This window comes from Coccidioides posadasii, chromosome 1 (assembly GCF_018416015.2).
Source record: "Coccidioides posadasii str. Silveira chromosome 1, complete sequence".
NCBI classification, from domain to species: domain Eukaryota; kingdom Fungi; phylum Ascomycota; class Eurotiomycetes; order Onygenales; family Onygenaceae; genus Coccidioides; species Coccidioides posadasii.
The window spans coordinates 664,164-680,079 of NC_089407.1; the positions used below are offsets into that span (position 1 = coordinate 664,164).

A 15,916-nucleotide genomic window follows, 5' to 3' on the forward strand; every position below is an offset into this window, starting at 1 on the left:
GAAATAGATTTTTCATCATATAGTGGGCACATGTCGAGCTGATTCATAGCATTTCAGCATTTAAATGATCTTCCTGTCTTCTACTAGAGAGAGCACTAATGACACGACATTCTATCCCCATCGTGCTGCCTCCCTCTCTTGCTCCACACGCGCTGCCCTCGCCTGATCATCGGCTTCATCTTCGTACTTGTAACTCAAGCGCCTTCCCCCTAATAGACTTCTTTCCAGCTTGCTTTCGAGCCGACGGCTGCTCCGGCTGTCGCGATCAGCATTCATGGCCTGTCTCCGCTGCTGTTCTTTCAACATTCGCTCCCTGTTTCTCGCTTCACGCTCTAGGGTATGCGGATCTTTGTCTTCCGTTGCCGATTTGGTAGATGTTCCATTAGCTTGGACGCGTTCCGCCAACTTCTTGTCTCTGCTTCCGTTGACAGGTTCGTCGGCTTCATCACGTCGAGCTCGTCGTGCATGTCGCCGTGAATGTTCGCTATCTGCCCGAGACTCTGATCTCTCGCGACGACGTTTACGATCGCGGTCCTTGTCACGGCCTCGATCTTTATCTTTGCCCTTATCCCTGTCCCGGTCTCTCTCCCTGTCTCTATCCCTTTCTCTATCCCTGTCCCTATCCCTGTCTGTGTCCCGTTCCCGCTCCCGCTCGCGGTCTCGGTCTCGGTACTTCTCCCTGTCGCGATCCTTTTCCTGCTCCCGATCTTTGTGCCTTCGATGATGATCTCGATCCCTCTCCCTCTCCCTTTCCCTTTCCTTTTCACGACGCCGATGCCTATCTTCTTTCTCCTTCGCACGCGCGAGCCGGCGGCTCTCACCATCTTCTCCAGCCAGCAGCGCCTTCGACGAGGATCTTTCCTTAGAGCCTTCTTGCGCGTCTTTACGCGTCGGGCTCCGATACCGGCGAGAGGATGACCCCTTTTCATCGCTTCGCCGAACCCTATCACGATCGCGGCGGCTGCGGTGAGACGGCCGATGCGTGGTGTCAGCAGAAGCCGATCTCGACCTGACACTAGCCTCCCCATCATGGTCAGGATCCTTGCGGGATTTTCGGCCGTGGCGGTGTCTGTCCGACCTTTCATCGTCATGGGAAGATCCAGGGGAGCGTGAGCGCGAGTAACTTCTATAGCGCGAACGGCTTCGATTTCTATGTGCACGGGACCTTCGTGACGGTGAGCGTGAGCGAGATCTAGACCTTGATCGTGACCTTTGTCTTGAATGGGACCTATTCTCATCGCCTGTCTTGGCGGGCGAGGTACTTTTGTAAAGAAACAAAAAAAGTCAGACACATGTTGCTAAAGAAAAACAATGTTACGTAGGTTGTAGGTAAATCACAAACCTTTGGCCGTCTACATGTTGCTGCTGCGTAGGTTGTACGTTTGCGCGACCTAAAATCGAAAATCCTCTAGCATTACGAATACTAGTGTTTGGCAGACCTTCTCTCATTGCCCGCGGCGCAGCTGGCGCACCGGCCACACCCATGCCCCTCGGTTCATTGTTGAAACCATAGCCAGCAGATACCGGTGGCTGCGACGGTTGAAAGCCAGCTGGTCCGCTGGGGAAATAGTTATGGCCGTAGTTCGGCTGGTAGTTCTCTCCAACCACTGGAATACTGTTGCCCACTGAGTGAGGGCCGGACTTTACTTCCCCGGTACCGGAAGGATTCCCACTCTCAGATCCGGCCCCAGCCGTGCTCGGGATAGCAGAGAGTGTCTCCTGCGCGGCATCTCCGGGTGCTGATTTGGTTTCGGCGGGTGGTTCTTCGGCGGCCGCCGCATTGTCGGTGGTCTTTGTTGCTTCGTCTGTCGGCTGATTCTCGCGCATATTTTCCTCTCCGCCCGGCGCGGTCTCGTCGTTTAATTTGTGCTGAGGATTTTCTGGGGCGTCGGTAGTTCCTGCGGGAGTGGGGCCACCGTTACTCTGGAGGTGCGGTGGGATCTGGTGCTGGAAAGGTCCTAGGTTAGTAGAGTGGTAATTATCATGCATACCCGACATGTAACCGCCGCGACCACGACCGCCGAAACCACGACCACGGCCAGGACCACGACCATACGGGCCGTAGGGTCCATGGAAATCATTGCTAGGATGGTGCATGTGAGGATAATTTCCCTGTGGTTGTGACATATTATATCCAGGATATCCAGAATAAGGGCCGAAGCCGGCACCCATGCGATTTGCGAATGCATTTGCATTGAATTTATCTGGACCTCCATTCCACATATTGTTCTGAACATCCCAGCCTCCATACATTCCCTGACCGTTATTGAAATTCATTCCCATGCTCATATCACCACTCATGCCATTCATGTTCATTCCGTAGTCCGTAAACATTCCCTGCGATGCAGCCATCGGATCCATTCCCATCCCAGGCATGCCAGGGAGGCCTAAAGGGAAAGACTCGTCAGAACAATGTCGCAAAGACAGTGTGAATCGTAAGGTGGACATGGCGCTTTTACTCACCCATTTGGTTCGGAAACGGCATCATGCCGGTTGGTTGCATGCCATTAGCCATAAAAGGTGGCATCATCTGGTTGAAATCAGCAGGCCCTTGCCAACCCATTGGCTGGAATCCGTTTGGATTACTCGTGCCCATCACCATCGAATTGTCTACAGGCTGGCTGGCCTGAGATGGATCTTGCATGGCACCGCCGTCGTCTTCCGCGGCGGAGCTTTGATCGGCAGGTGCTTGCGAAGGCACTTCGAGCGAGGTGGACTCTTCATTCACAATGCCATTCGTAGGTTCAACATGAGTCTCGGTGGGCTCCTGTTGCAAGGAGTTAGACCCTAAACTGTCGGTATTTTCTGATGCTCTGAGACTCACCTGTTCCGTAGGTGAAGGTTCATTATCGGCAATGGTAGCATTGATAGTAGGAGACGTGGCTGGAGCAGGTTCAGGTTTCTCGTTCTGTGAGGTCGTATCGGCAGGCAACGGGTTCGCTGACTGATCGGGAGCCCCTTCGTCACCAACGCCGTTTGGTTCGAGAGGCTCTACCGCGGGAGCTGGTGTCTCAGCGGGAGTTCCTGTTTCCGTCGTGGGCGCAGCGGGCTCCGCGGCAGGCTTCGTTACTGGCCGCTCCCTTTCTCTTTTCTTCTCCTCTGTTCGAAGAAAGGCCTTTAAGGTTGTTCTTAGTGCTTTGTTTGGTTTGCATAGATCTGCATCCAGCGGTGTGTGAGCGCACACGGGACAATTTTCTGGAAGAGAGCCCTGGCCTGAAAATTATCAGAGTTAGAATTTCAACAAAGATATTTTTAGGCAACAGGGGGTGTTCATACAGCTTTCGCAGATAGCTTGATCGCAACAGGGAAGCCGAAATGCGTTCAAGGCCAGCTTGTTGCAGATGGCGCATCGGAGTTTGAAAGGGATCTCATCTTGGGTAAGTGAACTGGGAACGGTCAGCACAAGGGTGTATCTTTCACACCAAACCGGGGACAGGGGCTCACCTAGCAATGTCCAGCAGACCCGATGAAGGTTCCAAAGCAGCCATTATTGCTTCGGAGCGTGGCGAGGTGTGCTAGCTATCCACGGCAGTGAGGAAGACTGAGGATGGAGGATTAAAATCGGGGTGGCATGGTCGGGTTACAGGTCAGCCAAGGGAGGGATTTATATGGTGACAGCAACACAAAGCATTTTTTTTCCAGCTGCACAGTAGAGACGAAAAAAAAAAGAAGTGAAAACGGGTCTTGTGCGTATGTGTGTGAAGTGGCTGGAGCTGGGGTAGAGTGATGTGAATTAAACTGAACGTCGTCTGAAATCCTTTGAGAGCTTTGACTGGGAAGATTTCGAGGGCGCACGCATCGGAATAATGTTGATCCGGAGGTGAGGGGATTTTTTGACGTTCAGGCCTTTTTTCCAAGATGGCAAACAAGAGTCAGCTAGCGGAATAGCAGTGGTCGACGGATCCTGGACTGGAAGGGAAAAACAGGACAAGGGACGAAACAAAGTCGGTATCATTCAGATTAGATCAAGTAATTTGCAACCTTCATCGATGCTCCCCCGGCTGCCCGTTTCACAACCGACCCCCAAGGCTCCCAAGATCGCGGCCGTTGGGTGATACCTTTTTGAGAGAAGAGCCTCAGGTTTCGCCCCGACGGCCGCGGAGAGACGGGATGGTCGGGTGTTGGAAAAGGCGAAGGGGGGAAATATTTGTTCTTTTGCATCTCCGGTTTTGCTCTATCATCATCGGACCCGACAGGCTGTCTGCAAAGGTAGGATCAGGGTAGAAGGAACAAGACAGGACCCCATGATCACTGTCCTTTTTAATTTGAAAAGATAGAACTATCAGCTGTTTACCTTTTGCGACTAGCTAGCTACTCTAGAGGGGATATCATGGATGGAAGTGAAAGGATAATAGAGAATACGCCTGTGCGGGCCTCCATCGTGGGTTCGTGATGGGTTCGAAGGGATGGCACTGCGTGATGATGGAATGAGTTTGGATGTCAAAGAAGAAGAGGGAAGGTTGAGTTGTGGTGAATGCCGGGTGATGATAGGCTGATCTGCTTGGTAGTGATGCGTTGTGGGGTGGGCGGATGGACCGGGGGGCGAACGCTGGCTGGCCGGGGGATAAAAGGGCCTTTAATGACAGCCGCCCGCCGGCCCTCGCTCGCTTTCCTTCTCTTCTCGCCCTTTTCCAAGACCTTCCTGCTGCTCTCTTGCTCGGCGCTGGGCTGTGGCGCTAGCCAGTACACCCACCTCCCATCCCCCATCTATTGCCACCCACTAGACACTTGGCTCTGCACAGAGTTTATGCGGAGCTTGGCCTGCCAACTCTGTCAACTGCCACGCACACCTGCCACCCTTAGGCGCACCTATCTTCACGTGCGATCTTATCTGCGGAGCTTGGGCCAAGAAAAAAAAAAAAGATATCCGTGAGATTGTGCTGTGCTGATCGGCCGGTCAAGGAAGCCCAGCAACGCATCCCATCCCATCACGTCGCGAAGCTCACCAGAAAACCAACCACGACTATCTCTCAACTTTGTCTCTCTCTCTTCTCTCTCTCTCTCTCACTTTCTCTCTCTCTCTCTTTTTCCCTCCCCCGTGGAACACCTTCTGGCCTCTGATATTAATTGCTATTTATGTTGAAACTGTGGAAAAGGGCAGAATTATACCTGCAGTTTGGCCCTGCCTAGCACCATTCTTGATCCACACCCTTGCTTGACTCTTTTGCTGCTGGGACTTTGCCTTGGTATGTTGTCACCACCGTGCGCCTTTTTTTTTTTTTTTTTTTTTTTTTTTTTTTTGTTTGGTTCGAACTGGCTGTCGTGCCGGCACGATACATCCTATGGAACGTCGCATGTGCTCATCGTAGCTCCTGGAGTGCGATTTAAAACTCAGCTAACACGAGCGTTTGCTAGCAATGACAGATCAGGACAATTCCTATAGACCACGGTCCCCTGATTTTTCCAGTTTTACTGGAACCCTACAACAGCAGCCTGTTGCTGATCCATACAGCCATACACCCTATGCATTTCCGCCCCAGTTGACCCCGCAAGCCTCCTACGACGCCTCTCCCTTCTTCAACCCTCACGTCCCCCGCCCTTCCGTCTCCTACCACCCACAACCTCCTTTTACCTCCAACTTTGCCGAGATGGCCCCGCAGACCCGATCGAGGACATTGTTACAGCAGCAACAGAGTCAGCTCCAGCGACCCACACCCCAAGAGCCACCACAGTATCAACCTCGGCACCAGAAGGTTGCACAACAGTATCCACAAGCAGGACCTCAGCCTCCTGTCCAACCTCCGCTGGAACAAGCATATCCCCATCACGACACGTCTCCTGATTCCCACTCTTCAAGTGTAGCCAAGCCCGAGCCGGAATCGTCTGCGGGCCCGTCGATGGGCATTGAGATCAAGACGAAGTTTCCCGTCGCGAGGATCAAGCGGATCATGCAAGCCGATGAAGACGTCGGCAAGGTGGCCCAGGTCACTCCTATTGCTGTTTGTGAGTTTCCATTTTCGCTTCCTATCACCCTCACCACCATGCAGCTGGGCTAACGACTCCTTCCGTTCTCTCAGCCAAGGCACTCGAGCTATTCATGATCTCCCTCGTTACAAAAGCGGCGCAGCAGGCGAAAGAGCGCTCTTCCAAACGCGTCACTGCCATGCATCTCAAGGAGGCGATTGCGAAAGATGAAGTCCTAGATTTCCTCGCCGACATCATATCTAAGGTACCAGACCAGCATACAAGCAAAAAGGACGAGGATGGGAGTGACCAAGACGAACATCGGAAAAGAAAATCCAGTAGCCGGCGCAAGAAAGATGACCCCGATGACTTTTAGTATGAAACTCTGCCTTATATATTTAGTTGTTACCCTAGATTATGGGAGGTGCCTACTCTCGGCATGAACATATGGCGTTGGTGGGGATTCTTTTTTTTTGGGTTACTTAGCATTGCCCTGTATGTGTCATGCGGCATGGTTTTAACGATTTTTTTTTTTAATTCTGGATGGCATGGGGTTTATTGTTCTGGAATCTGGTACCAAGCGTTCTTCTCTGTGTATGTGTAGCCGCAATTTTTTAAATCCTTGCACCGGAGAAGGCAGGATATCCATTCCACAATGCAAAACAACACACAACAAAATGGATATCCATCATTCTTTTGTACATTCCAAGTATCCACGCCTTCAGGATGGTCATTTGATTGTTGGAAGTGCGGGGGTGGTGGTTCACATCATCTACAAGGGTAGTTAGTAACCGGGAGCTTTGAGGTTAAGTAACTCAAGGGGAGGGAGATGCAAAAAGCTGTGACATCCTCGTCATGAATTAAGTATCAGGATGATTTCCACGACATTCCTACTCACCGAGACTTGACAGAGACCTTCCAGCGTACAGTATGAATAATGGACTTTGTATGGCCCAATATTTTTTCTCGATTTTAACTCGTTACTGACAAGCGAGTAGTGGTCTCGTCTCATCGGAGGTGCTCCCTCCTCCACTGGGTCCCTTCGCCGCAACGCTACTACCGAGCGTCATACCACGTTTAAACACATCTACAATGCCCTCTATGTATGAATCAGGAGTTCCGCTCATTCAGCAACCATTTTTCGATCTTCGTACTCACATGTTGCTCAGCAAATATGGCGCAATTCCGCTTCCCTCACTCCAGACTCCTCGTCCATCCCTCGCATACGAACCTGTATCGACCGCCTCAATGCCATCCTCAGCGATGAATCCCGAGGGCCATCGCCGCATCCATGCCTCGCCTTCGCTGCTACCTCGCAGGTCTATCTGACCATCGCCAAGCTTGCCTTGACGACGTACGATCCCCGCATCGTATCCGCGACTGCCGTCTTCTTTAACATGTTGATCGATGCAGAGGTCGACGGCATCGTCGATAACCGGACATTTTCGAGGGCACTGGTGGACTTGGCGCGACGAGCAAGCTGTGCGGGCGAAGAATGCGAAGGAAAACTGGTAGAATTGATATTCGGAGTTGCCAACAATATCCGACTACGACCAAACATCCTACCAGCGTGGTTCTTCCCAAAGGGTTCTCAAGAAGAAGAGCTGGAGATAAAAGAGGCCGGCGAAACTTTTGCAGGGGCAACTAGGAAGGAGGAGTTCCCTCTGTTCTATTTACTTCTGGATTATGTCCACTGTGCCGGAAGAAAAGGCGATTTCGCCCGCACCGGCCTTCTATATATAATTGAAACCGCTTCCAAGTCAAAGGATCTCGAGCGTTGGCTTATTGAGAGCGATATGGCTACACTGATGGCGACTGGGCTTGGAGGCTTGTACAGTCAGCTGGGAAGGTATGCCTATAGACACTCATATACCTGTCTTTTACATGCATCCAATTAACCGAGAGATGCAGAATATTGCCCCAGGCTCACGATTTAGACATCCCACCTATTATCGCTCTATCCGACGATACTCGCCTGGAGGCTTTCATTCGATACGATCTAGGCGGTAATATGGATTCTTTCCTTTCATACCTTTTGTTTTGGCAGGATGCCGTTGACCACTGCAAGTCCGTCGAATTGAATGATACCCTTCTAGACCATTTCCAAGTTCTATTTCTTGAGCAACTCTTGTAGGCGCCCCCCCCAAACACCCGATTTAGAGCACAGGGAATTGATGACTGACGTAGATACCCATCGCTACTCGAGTCTTCCGACGTTGACGGAGGCTCGACGCCAGCTGTCATCACGTACTTGTCCCGAATCTTGGAGTCTATCGATCAACCCGAACTCATCCACCGAATTCTGCATTTCTTGTTAGCATCTCCGTCTGAGGGTGAAGCCATAACAACCAAGCCTGTGGAGCAACCGAAGATGTCAGTTAGCCGTCGCAAGTCACTCGACATCCTATCATCCTTCGCAGAAGCTGCGGCAATACCGTCACCCACTCTGTTCAACCTGGTGGACCTGGTATCGATGAGCATTAAATCACGAAACAACCAAACCCTTGTGGCCACGCTAAGACTTATCACAGTCATCATGCAACGTCATCACCACTTCGCCAGCTCGCTCATAAAGACGTCGCCAAGGTTGGAAGCGACTCCAAATCTGAGGACTCTTGGGGCTTTGAATGCTGAATTGCAGCAGCATTTCAGTTTCGCAACCACGATTTATGATAGCCCTTCACTTGATCAATCCTACGGGAGTTACCTCGCCAGCGCATCCGGGGCGCTCTCTTCTCGAGCATCAATGATGCTTTGGAGCAACTTATCCGATTCTAACCAGGAGAGCCCATCGATTCTCCAGGTTGACGACACCATTTTCAGGGGAATGCTGGATCTTCTGAGGAGTTTTTTCACCAACAACGTTATCACGAACCTTGCTTTAACAAGTTCGGTGACGGCTTTGGCATCTTCGAACCTAGTCTCTTTAGATGGCTGGCTCCTGGTCCCCGCAGAGAAATATCGACATTTACAAGACTTGAGAAAGACTCGGGATTCGGTTGAGCCGTTCAACCGACCTCTCAGCCCAGAGTGCCGAGATCCTGACAGCCAGCTGAATGGTGCATACGCACATCCTTCTTGGCCCCACGATGATTCCCCAGCTTTGACATTAGTGTTGTCTGCGCTGGTTGAGCAAGTTCAAAGTTGGCGTGAATCAATACCCGATTTTGATGCATTATTAGCAGGCCGACGAGAGTTGCTCCACATCAGTGATCCAGAGACAGTCGCAGCGGACCCAGCGATGGAAATGGGAGCGCATTTATCAGATGAGTCGAGTGGTCTTGCAGGGATGAAAGGGGATCCCAGTATGGAATTTTCCAGAGGGCGACGATCATCGCAGAGGCAAAGGGTGGGGGAGAATTCCTCGTCGCTCTTCGCGCGCTCTCAGTCAAAGCGGGCCATTTCCCCGACCCGCAACCTATCATCTCACCGTCCATTTTCACAGTCACCTTCCCAATCCCGCCTGCGTTCGCACCCCGTTGATCTCCATAGACGCCTTGCAAGCCCTATATCAACCGAGTCTACCCGTTCCTTGAGTCGAAGATCTGAGCATCTGGACGTCGCTCCTGCGCCCACCGCTTCTGGAAATGTAGAGACTCCAAACGACGATGTGGCAGGCGAAACGAATGAGGACTGTGTGACGCTCGGGCATGTGTTAACGAACATCGTTATATTGTACGAATTTATCCTTGAGCTTACAGCACTGGTCCAGATGAGGGCAAGCATGTTCCAGGAGGTGAACTTCCACGCAATCAGTAGACCGCTGTGAGAAAGCCGTCGTACTCCCAGCTCTCACATGACACGGTGGAATCGTTCCGACAATGTGGAAATGTTATGCGCTCCTATCTAGCAAATGTATGTACATACAATTCTGTAAGGGTTTGGTCTGGCTAATTGACCGCCGTTATATGATCGCTCTGTTTTCCTATCCTTCAGCGCCACAACACTTGAGACATGCTTCCATTTATCAATTTTCTATCAACCCCCAAACCGAGACAAGGCCCTGGGCCCGAATTCTTGCGACACCCTTGGGGCGTTATGCCGAGAGAAAAGGCCTGGTTGCAGCAGTCCAGCCGCAAATTATGTCCTTTTGAGACAGGTTTTATGACTGGAGCTGGGGTGTTATTGTAGGGATATAAATTCACGCAGGCAATTTCTTTTTTTCCGGATAACCAGTCTAGATCAATTTTAGTTGACTGACCTTTTGTTTGCTTGAGGTTATTTGACTTTTCAATATTCGACAAACTATGATATCTTATTTGATCATCCAACTTACTAAGGCTGCATGTTTTTCAGGATTCTTGACCGCGAAAACAAAAAAAAAAAAAAAAAAAAAAAAGTAAAGAAATGATCGACTTCCACCATTACTCCGTTGGGCGCTGGCGGATGTGCCAACTCGTCACTCTTACTCCAGCGCAGCCAAATCATGCTTAGGACGGAGTACGTAGGACCTCTCACCTTCTCCGGGATCGTCTTTCCACGTTTTTCCACGAAAGCAGTGGTGCACAAACGAGGACAATGCATCGAATCACCTGCGCCAAATATGTTGACCCCCTGACAATATTGGCTCGATGGTCCCTGTCATGCTGATTACAGTATCCTTGCAAGTGACTCCGAACGTTGGCCATCAATTAGAAAGGGCCACGGCTCTGCGGTGTTCGAGCCGATATTAAAATCGAAGGCAGGCCGGGCATTCGTGTTTGTGTCTGTCACTTGCATCCTGCTGCTGGGCAAGTCAAGCTGTCCCGTCTTCAGTAACGCGGAGCTGAAGTGGACGGGTTGAGTTCTGCATTCAGCCGCCAAGTCGTTGATGTCACTGAGTTCTGAAATCCTTCCTCCTTCCCATCACTCTGAGAAAGTGTAACATATTCCTAGTTTCGCTTTCATTTCAGCGAGATTTTTGAGCCCAAGATCGGAAACCAGCCGCAGATCTGGCTCCAACGACTGGGAAGCGCCAAGTTTATTAACATGTCCGCGGCTAAACGGGTACGTATCTGACGAACTGCTGTGTGCAACAATCTTCGGCCCATTGGCCTCGCTAACCCACTTTTTACAGGTACCTGTGGCAATGTGATACGCGGCGTCGCATATATCTGATGTCAGACATCAAGCGATAACACACGACGAAGCCATCAAACCAAATCTTCCATCTTCCATGAAGTCTCTAGCCGCTCGTTAAACATACGGTCGTCAAGTCACTTGTTCTTGCGACCTCGAGACATCCAGATGACTAGCGCCATGAAGCACGGAGGTTCCCCTACAAGGGCCGCACAGGTCAACCAGGAGCGTAGCACAAGCCCGCTCTTTGCGCCTGAGCCATCGTACTTCTACCCATATGCTCGTCCGGAATCCGCACATTTGCGCTCATCAAAAGAATCCGAATCCAAAGCCTCTCTATCACTTTCTTCGAATGACCGGCCGCTCTCCTTCCATGGAGCAGTTCGCGACCTCAAGGAGCTTCGCGCTCTCTACGTCCCATTTATTTCCTCCGAGGAGGATTTGACTCCGTCTTCGAGTAATACCGCGAATTATATTCAATCTTCCTCAATCGTTTCTGTCCCATCTTCACAGTGCCGTCTTCCGCAAGGTTCCGCTGTTTCAGTCACTTCACGCCCTGGATCAAGCAGGCAGTCCTTCCATATGGGCAAATTCACACCTCCGGCACGAATCAATGCCCGTTCGGGCAGATTGTCTAAATCCAGTCTACCGATTGTAACGCCAGCCTCACCAGCTTCGAAGACAAGCGAAACTGAGAGGGAGTCAGTGCCAGATATTCTCCCCGATGCTTCAACCCGCATACTCGAGCAATTTGTGAAGTTGATCAATTCAATAGACATGCAATCGTTCAGCGGGGAAGAAAAAGAACTGGGTGAGTCATGCTCATGTTAATATATGTGTTTTTTCCCTGCTGACGTTGGTGTGTTTGCGCAGTAATGAACGTGGATCCGCTCGGACCGTTGCACGTTAGATCACAATCTTCCCTGGGAACGAAGTCTAAAGCATCAAAACGTGATTCTTTGGTCCCTTCGGCCCGACAGATAAACTTCTCTTCGACGGTGTATAACTATGGGAATTCCCAACTGCCTTCGAACCTGCCACATCTCCGAGTGTATGTCATCAATCGGGTCGGGCGGATTTCAGGCCTATCCGTGATTCGAAGCTAACGTTTGTTTTGATAGCACCCTTCCCATATGGCCTATCCTCTGTCTCGCTGCACAATTCTCACAGCGTGCCTATAGCATGCCTTCAGACTCGGAAAGGGAAACCTTTGTTGAGGCCGACGTTAAAGGCGGGACCAATGCTATGGTGATCAAGTCCGTTGCTCTAGACCACATTGATCTCGTCGTGCTTTCGATTAGAGGAACAATGTACACTTCTTTCAAAGATTGGGCTAGCAATATGACGATAGAGCCCCAGTCACCAGCTGGGTTCCTCGACAATTCTGATAACCTGTGCCACGCGGGCTTCTTGGGCGTCGCTCGACAACTGATTAAGCCCGTAGCCTCGCGTCTCCGACAAATTCTGAGAGACAACCCGTCTCGTTCTGCCGGTTCGCTGGTTATAACCGGACATTCCACTGGCGGGGCCATTGCAAGTCTCCTCTACGCACACATGCTCTCTCAGAACGTCAAGTCCGATCTCATCAACCTCCGGCGCTCCTTCAATCGAATCCATTGCGTTAGTTTCGGTGCACCACCCGTTTCGGCCCAGCCTCTTAACAAGCCAACCGAGAAAGATTTCCAAAACTGGTTGTTTTTCAGCATCATCAATGAAGGCGATCCCGTAACCCTCGCCGAACGGCCATACGTCCGTTCTCTCATCGACTTATACAACACTCCTCCTCCTCCCGTTCAACCAGCGGGCTTCCTCTCCCGTAAATTTGCCTTCCTGATCTCGAGGGATCGGAAGAAATTCGATAAGCGCAAGGCAACGTCAGCGGTATGGTCCAGACCGGCGCCGAAGCTGACATTGCCAGGAGGGTTGATAATCCTACGAGGCAATGAAGGAAAAGAGGGGAAACAGTGTGCCCGAGCGTATTTAACGCGAAACGAAGAGCTGGCCAGAGTTGTATTTGGCGATGTCAGTATGCATTCCATGGCGCTGTACCAGAAACGAGTGGAGAGTTTAGCAACCGAGGCGGCCTGGGCGAAATTACACGAAGCGTCTTAGCATCTCATCCCCGCTATGAAACCAGATGAAACAAACTCCACAGGGTTCTTCGGGAAAAGATCTGGGCTTGTCCAAACAAACTTCCTTTCTGCTTCCTTTCAATTAAAATCTGTCCTGCGATCCTGGAAGCCCATTCGATCTCAGTTACCTTTTTCCAAACCCGGCTTCGAATGTAACAACCCACATTCTATTTCTCCAGACTGCACACATCTCTACCCTAATATTTTGAAACCCACCCCTTTGTTTTTTCCCCTTTTCGTCTTTATGCTGTACTCATGAACGCGAATCCTTAAAGGGCGTCCCAGCGTCCATCGGAATTTGCGAATAGTCAATCACCTGCGGTTGCGGAGTACAGGACATGTATATATCTACAGAGGTTCAGTCTTCGTTTGTACCTCCTATGATAGCTCACGGACATTGAAGCAATACGATCTTGACAAGTACATCACCACGGAAAAATAATCAAGTCAATGAATATTTTCAAAGGCTTTTTGTATTCAAAATCGCTAATTTTAATTCCCAGAATCCTTGGTACATCCAAATGCATACAATCATACACCGTCGGTGATACATCCATGACTAGCGTCCGTCACAGCTCTGTACAGGGGTTATCAGTAAGCATCCAGTAAAGAAGGGGGGAAAAGAAAAGGAGGATGTAAAAAGGACTCCAGTTAATCGACATACCTGGCATATTTACCCAGAGTTCCCCTCATCGTCAATCCAGTTGGACGACCGAGGCCTGCCTCCTGTTTCTCCTGCCACTTCTTCCTTCTCTGCGCGAGAACGTCTTCACCGACTTCAAGATCGAGAACTCGCTTCTCGGCGTCGATGGTGATGATGTCGCCGTCTTCAACGAGGGCGATTGGTCCGCCAACCGCGGCTTCAGGGACGATGTGTCCGATCAAGAAGCCATGAGAACCACCACTGAAACGCCCGTCCGTGATGAGGGCAACAGAAGAGCCCAATCCGGCGCCCATCAGGGCAGAAGAAGGCTTAAGCATCTCTATAGGGAAGCATTAGCCATATAGCTTCTAATCACATCAAAAGAAGGTTCAACAAACATACCTGGCATTCCTGGTCCTCCCTTCGGTCCAGTATATCGGATAACAACGACAGTTTTCTCTTCCTTTTTAATTTCGTTTCGTTCCAAAGAGGCAATAAAATCATCTTCATCGTCATACACTCTAGCTTTGCCTGTGAAACTTGTTCCTTCTTTGCCTGTGATCTTGCCTACACTTCCCTCAGGAGCGAGGCTGCCACGGAGGATTTGAAGATGGCCGGTCTTCTTGATTGGGTTGCTGAAAGGTCGGATGATCTTTTGGTCAGATGGGAAGTCAGGGACATTCTCTACGTTCTTGGCCAAGGTCTGACCGGTAACAGTCATTCCCGAACCGTCGAGGACACCCTCCTTCAGTAGGAATTTAATCAGGGATGGGGTGCCGCCAATATTGTGCAGATCAGCCATGACGTACTTTCCGGATGGCTTAAGGTCTGCGAGGAACGGGGTGCGATCGCTGACGGCCTGGAAGTCATCAATGGTGAGTTTGATGCCGACGGAGTCGGCCATGGCAATGAGGTGGAGGACCGCGTTGGTGGAGCCTCCAGTGATGTTCACCAAGATCATGGCGTTTTCAAATGCGGTCCTGGTGAGGATGTCGGATGGTCGAATATCCTCGATGAGAAGGTTCTTGATGGCTTCGCCGGCAGCCAGACATTCGGCCTTCTTTGCCTTAGATTCTGCTGGGTTGGAGGAAGAGCCTGGAAGGGTCATTCCCATGACCTCGATAGCCGAAGCCATGGTGTTTGCGGTGTACATTCCACCACATGCACCACCACCAGGGCAGGCATGGCGGATAATATCAAATCGCTGCTCCTCGGAGATCTCCCCGGTCAAAAATTGGCCGTATGCCTGGAAGGCGGACACGATATCGATATCAGCATTGTTTTGTGTTGCAGCACAGCCCGGTCTGATCGTTCCCCCATATACCATCAAACTCGGCCGGTTCACACGACCCATAGCCATGATAACTCCCGGCATGTTTTTATCGCATCCCGGCAGACTGATATTTGCGTCGTACCACTGACCACCCATGACGGTCTCTATCGAATCGGCGATTAGGTCTCTGCTCTGCAAGCTGTATCTCATTCCTTTTGTTCCCATGCTAATTCCGTCACTGACACCAATGGTGTTGAATTGATATCCGATCAATCCTGCCTTTTGCACGCCTTCCCGCACGATGTTGCTTAGGTCCAGGAGGTGCATGTTGCAGGGATTCCCATTGTACCAGACACTGGAGATCCCGACCTGAGGCTTGGACATGTCGTCCGTCGAAAGCCCGGTAGCGTAAAGCATAGCCTGGGAAGCGCCCTGGGAGATTGGCTGCGTGATATGGCTGGATACTTCATTTAATGGCTTTCCTGACTTTGACGGGGGATTCGACGAAGACTTCTGCTGGAAAGTCGATCTGGAAGAAAAGGCACGGCTGTAAATTTTAAAAAAAATAGAGAGTTAGCTATGATAGTATACCAGCTTTAAGCCAAAGCCTAGTTTTCTGCATACTGAGAGAGAGAAGTGAGCAATTGCCTGTAGGGCATATGCCCGCGAGGCCTTAGCTGAAGCATTTCGGCGAGGGTGCCAACAGGGGTCGTTGCAGGTCCGCCAATCCGTCAATTGGGCACTCAGTTGAAAGTCAGACTTTAGTATTCAATCGATCCAGGCACGCAGCTAATCAATGGACAGCTTAAAAGGGCCGTGGATGCTCCCGGTGCGCGTGGACTGCTGTCGGTGGATGGCCCGGGTTCAGCTTTTTATTTCTTGGAGAGCTCGAGTGGAGAAACGCGC

At 50.8% G+C, this 15,916-nt stretch overlaps 6 protein-coding genes across 7 annotated transcripts; 4 read left to right on the plus strand and 2 right to left on the minus strand.

Annotated features, from left to right (window-relative positions):
* Positions 1-22: 22 nt before the first annotated feature.
* On the minus strand, positions 23-4,485 carry D8B26_000153 (uncharacterized protein). 2 transcript variants are annotated; one of them, XM_066123131.1, is made up of 7 exons: positions 4,295-4,485; positions 3,445-3,846; positions 3,277-3,386; positions 2,825-3,213; positions 2,464-2,767; positions 1,343-2,387; positions 23-1,261 (listed from the first exon to the last, which is right to left on the minus strand). In XM_066123131.1, the coding sequence occupies exons 2-7, from the start codon at positions 3,486-3,488 to the stop codon at positions 112-114; spliced, it is 3,042 nt and encodes a 1,013-aa protein (XP_065979203.1). In that variant the 5' UTR covers positions 3,489-3,846; positions 4,295-4,485; the 3' UTR covers positions 23-111. The 2 variants fall into 2 exon arrangements, with proteins under 2 accessions (XP_065979203.1, XP_003067681.2); XM_003067635.2 differs by having other exon boundaries at positions 3,445-4,485.
* Positions 4,486-4,616: 131 nt separating this feature from the next.
* Positions 4,617-6,583, plus strand: D8B26_000154 (uncharacterized protein). The gene is made up of 3 exons (XM_003067634.2): positions 4,617-5,186; positions 5,356-5,943; positions 6,018-6,583. Exons 2-3 carry the CDS (start codon positions 5,358-5,360, stop codon positions 6,278-6,280), a joined length of 849 nt encoding a protein of 282 aa, XP_003067680.2. The 5' UTR covers positions 4,617-5,186; positions 5,356-5,357; the 3' UTR covers positions 6,281-6,583.
* A 258-nt stretch (positions 6,584-6,841) lies between these two features.
* On the plus strand, positions 6,842-10,081 carry D8B26_000155 (uncharacterized protein; the record flags this gene model as incomplete). Its single annotated transcript, XM_003067633.2, has 6 exons — positions 6,842-6,850; positions 6,903-7,007; positions 7,074-7,753; positions 7,816-8,034; positions 8,092-9,759; positions 9,841-10,081. 5 exons carry the CDS (start codon positions 6,842-6,844, stop codon positions 9,671-9,673), a joined length of 2,595 nt encoding a protein of 864 aa, XP_003067679.2. The 3' UTR covers positions 9,674-9,759; positions 9,841-10,081.
* Positions 10,082-11,130: 1,049 nt separating this feature from the next.
* D8B26_000156 (uncharacterized protein) lies at positions 11,131-11,793 on the plus strand (the record flags this gene model as incomplete). Its single annotated transcript, XM_066123132.1, has 1 exon — positions 11,131-11,793. One exon carries the CDS (start codon positions 11,131-11,133, stop codon positions 11,791-11,793), a length of 663 nt encoding a protein of 220 aa, XP_065979204.1.
* Positions 11,794-11,837: 44 nt separating this feature from the next.
* On the plus strand, positions 11,838-13,294 carry D8B26_000157 (uncharacterized protein; the record flags this gene model as incomplete). The annotated part of the gene is made up of 2 exons (XM_003067632.2): positions 11,838-12,013; positions 12,084-13,294. The coding sequence occupies 2 exons, from the start codon at positions 11,838-11,840 to the stop codon at positions 13,072-13,074; spliced, it is 1,167 nt and encodes a 388-aa protein (XP_003067678.2). The 3' UTR covers positions 13,075-13,294.
* A 331-nt stretch (positions 13,295-13,625) lies between these two features.
* Positions 13,626-15,872, minus strand: ILV3 (dihydroxy-acid dehydratase ilv3; the record flags this gene model as incomplete). Its single annotated transcript, XM_003067631.2, has 4 exons — positions 15,635-15,872; positions 14,140-15,557; positions 13,759-14,077; positions 13,626-13,671 (listed from the first exon to the last, which is right to left on the minus strand). The coding sequence occupies exons 1-4, from the start codon at positions 15,694-15,696 to the stop codon at positions 13,626-13,628; spliced, it is 1,845 nt and encodes a 614-aa protein (XP_003067677.1). The 5' UTR covers positions 15,697-15,872.
* Positions 15,873-15,916: the final 44 nt, after the last annotated feature.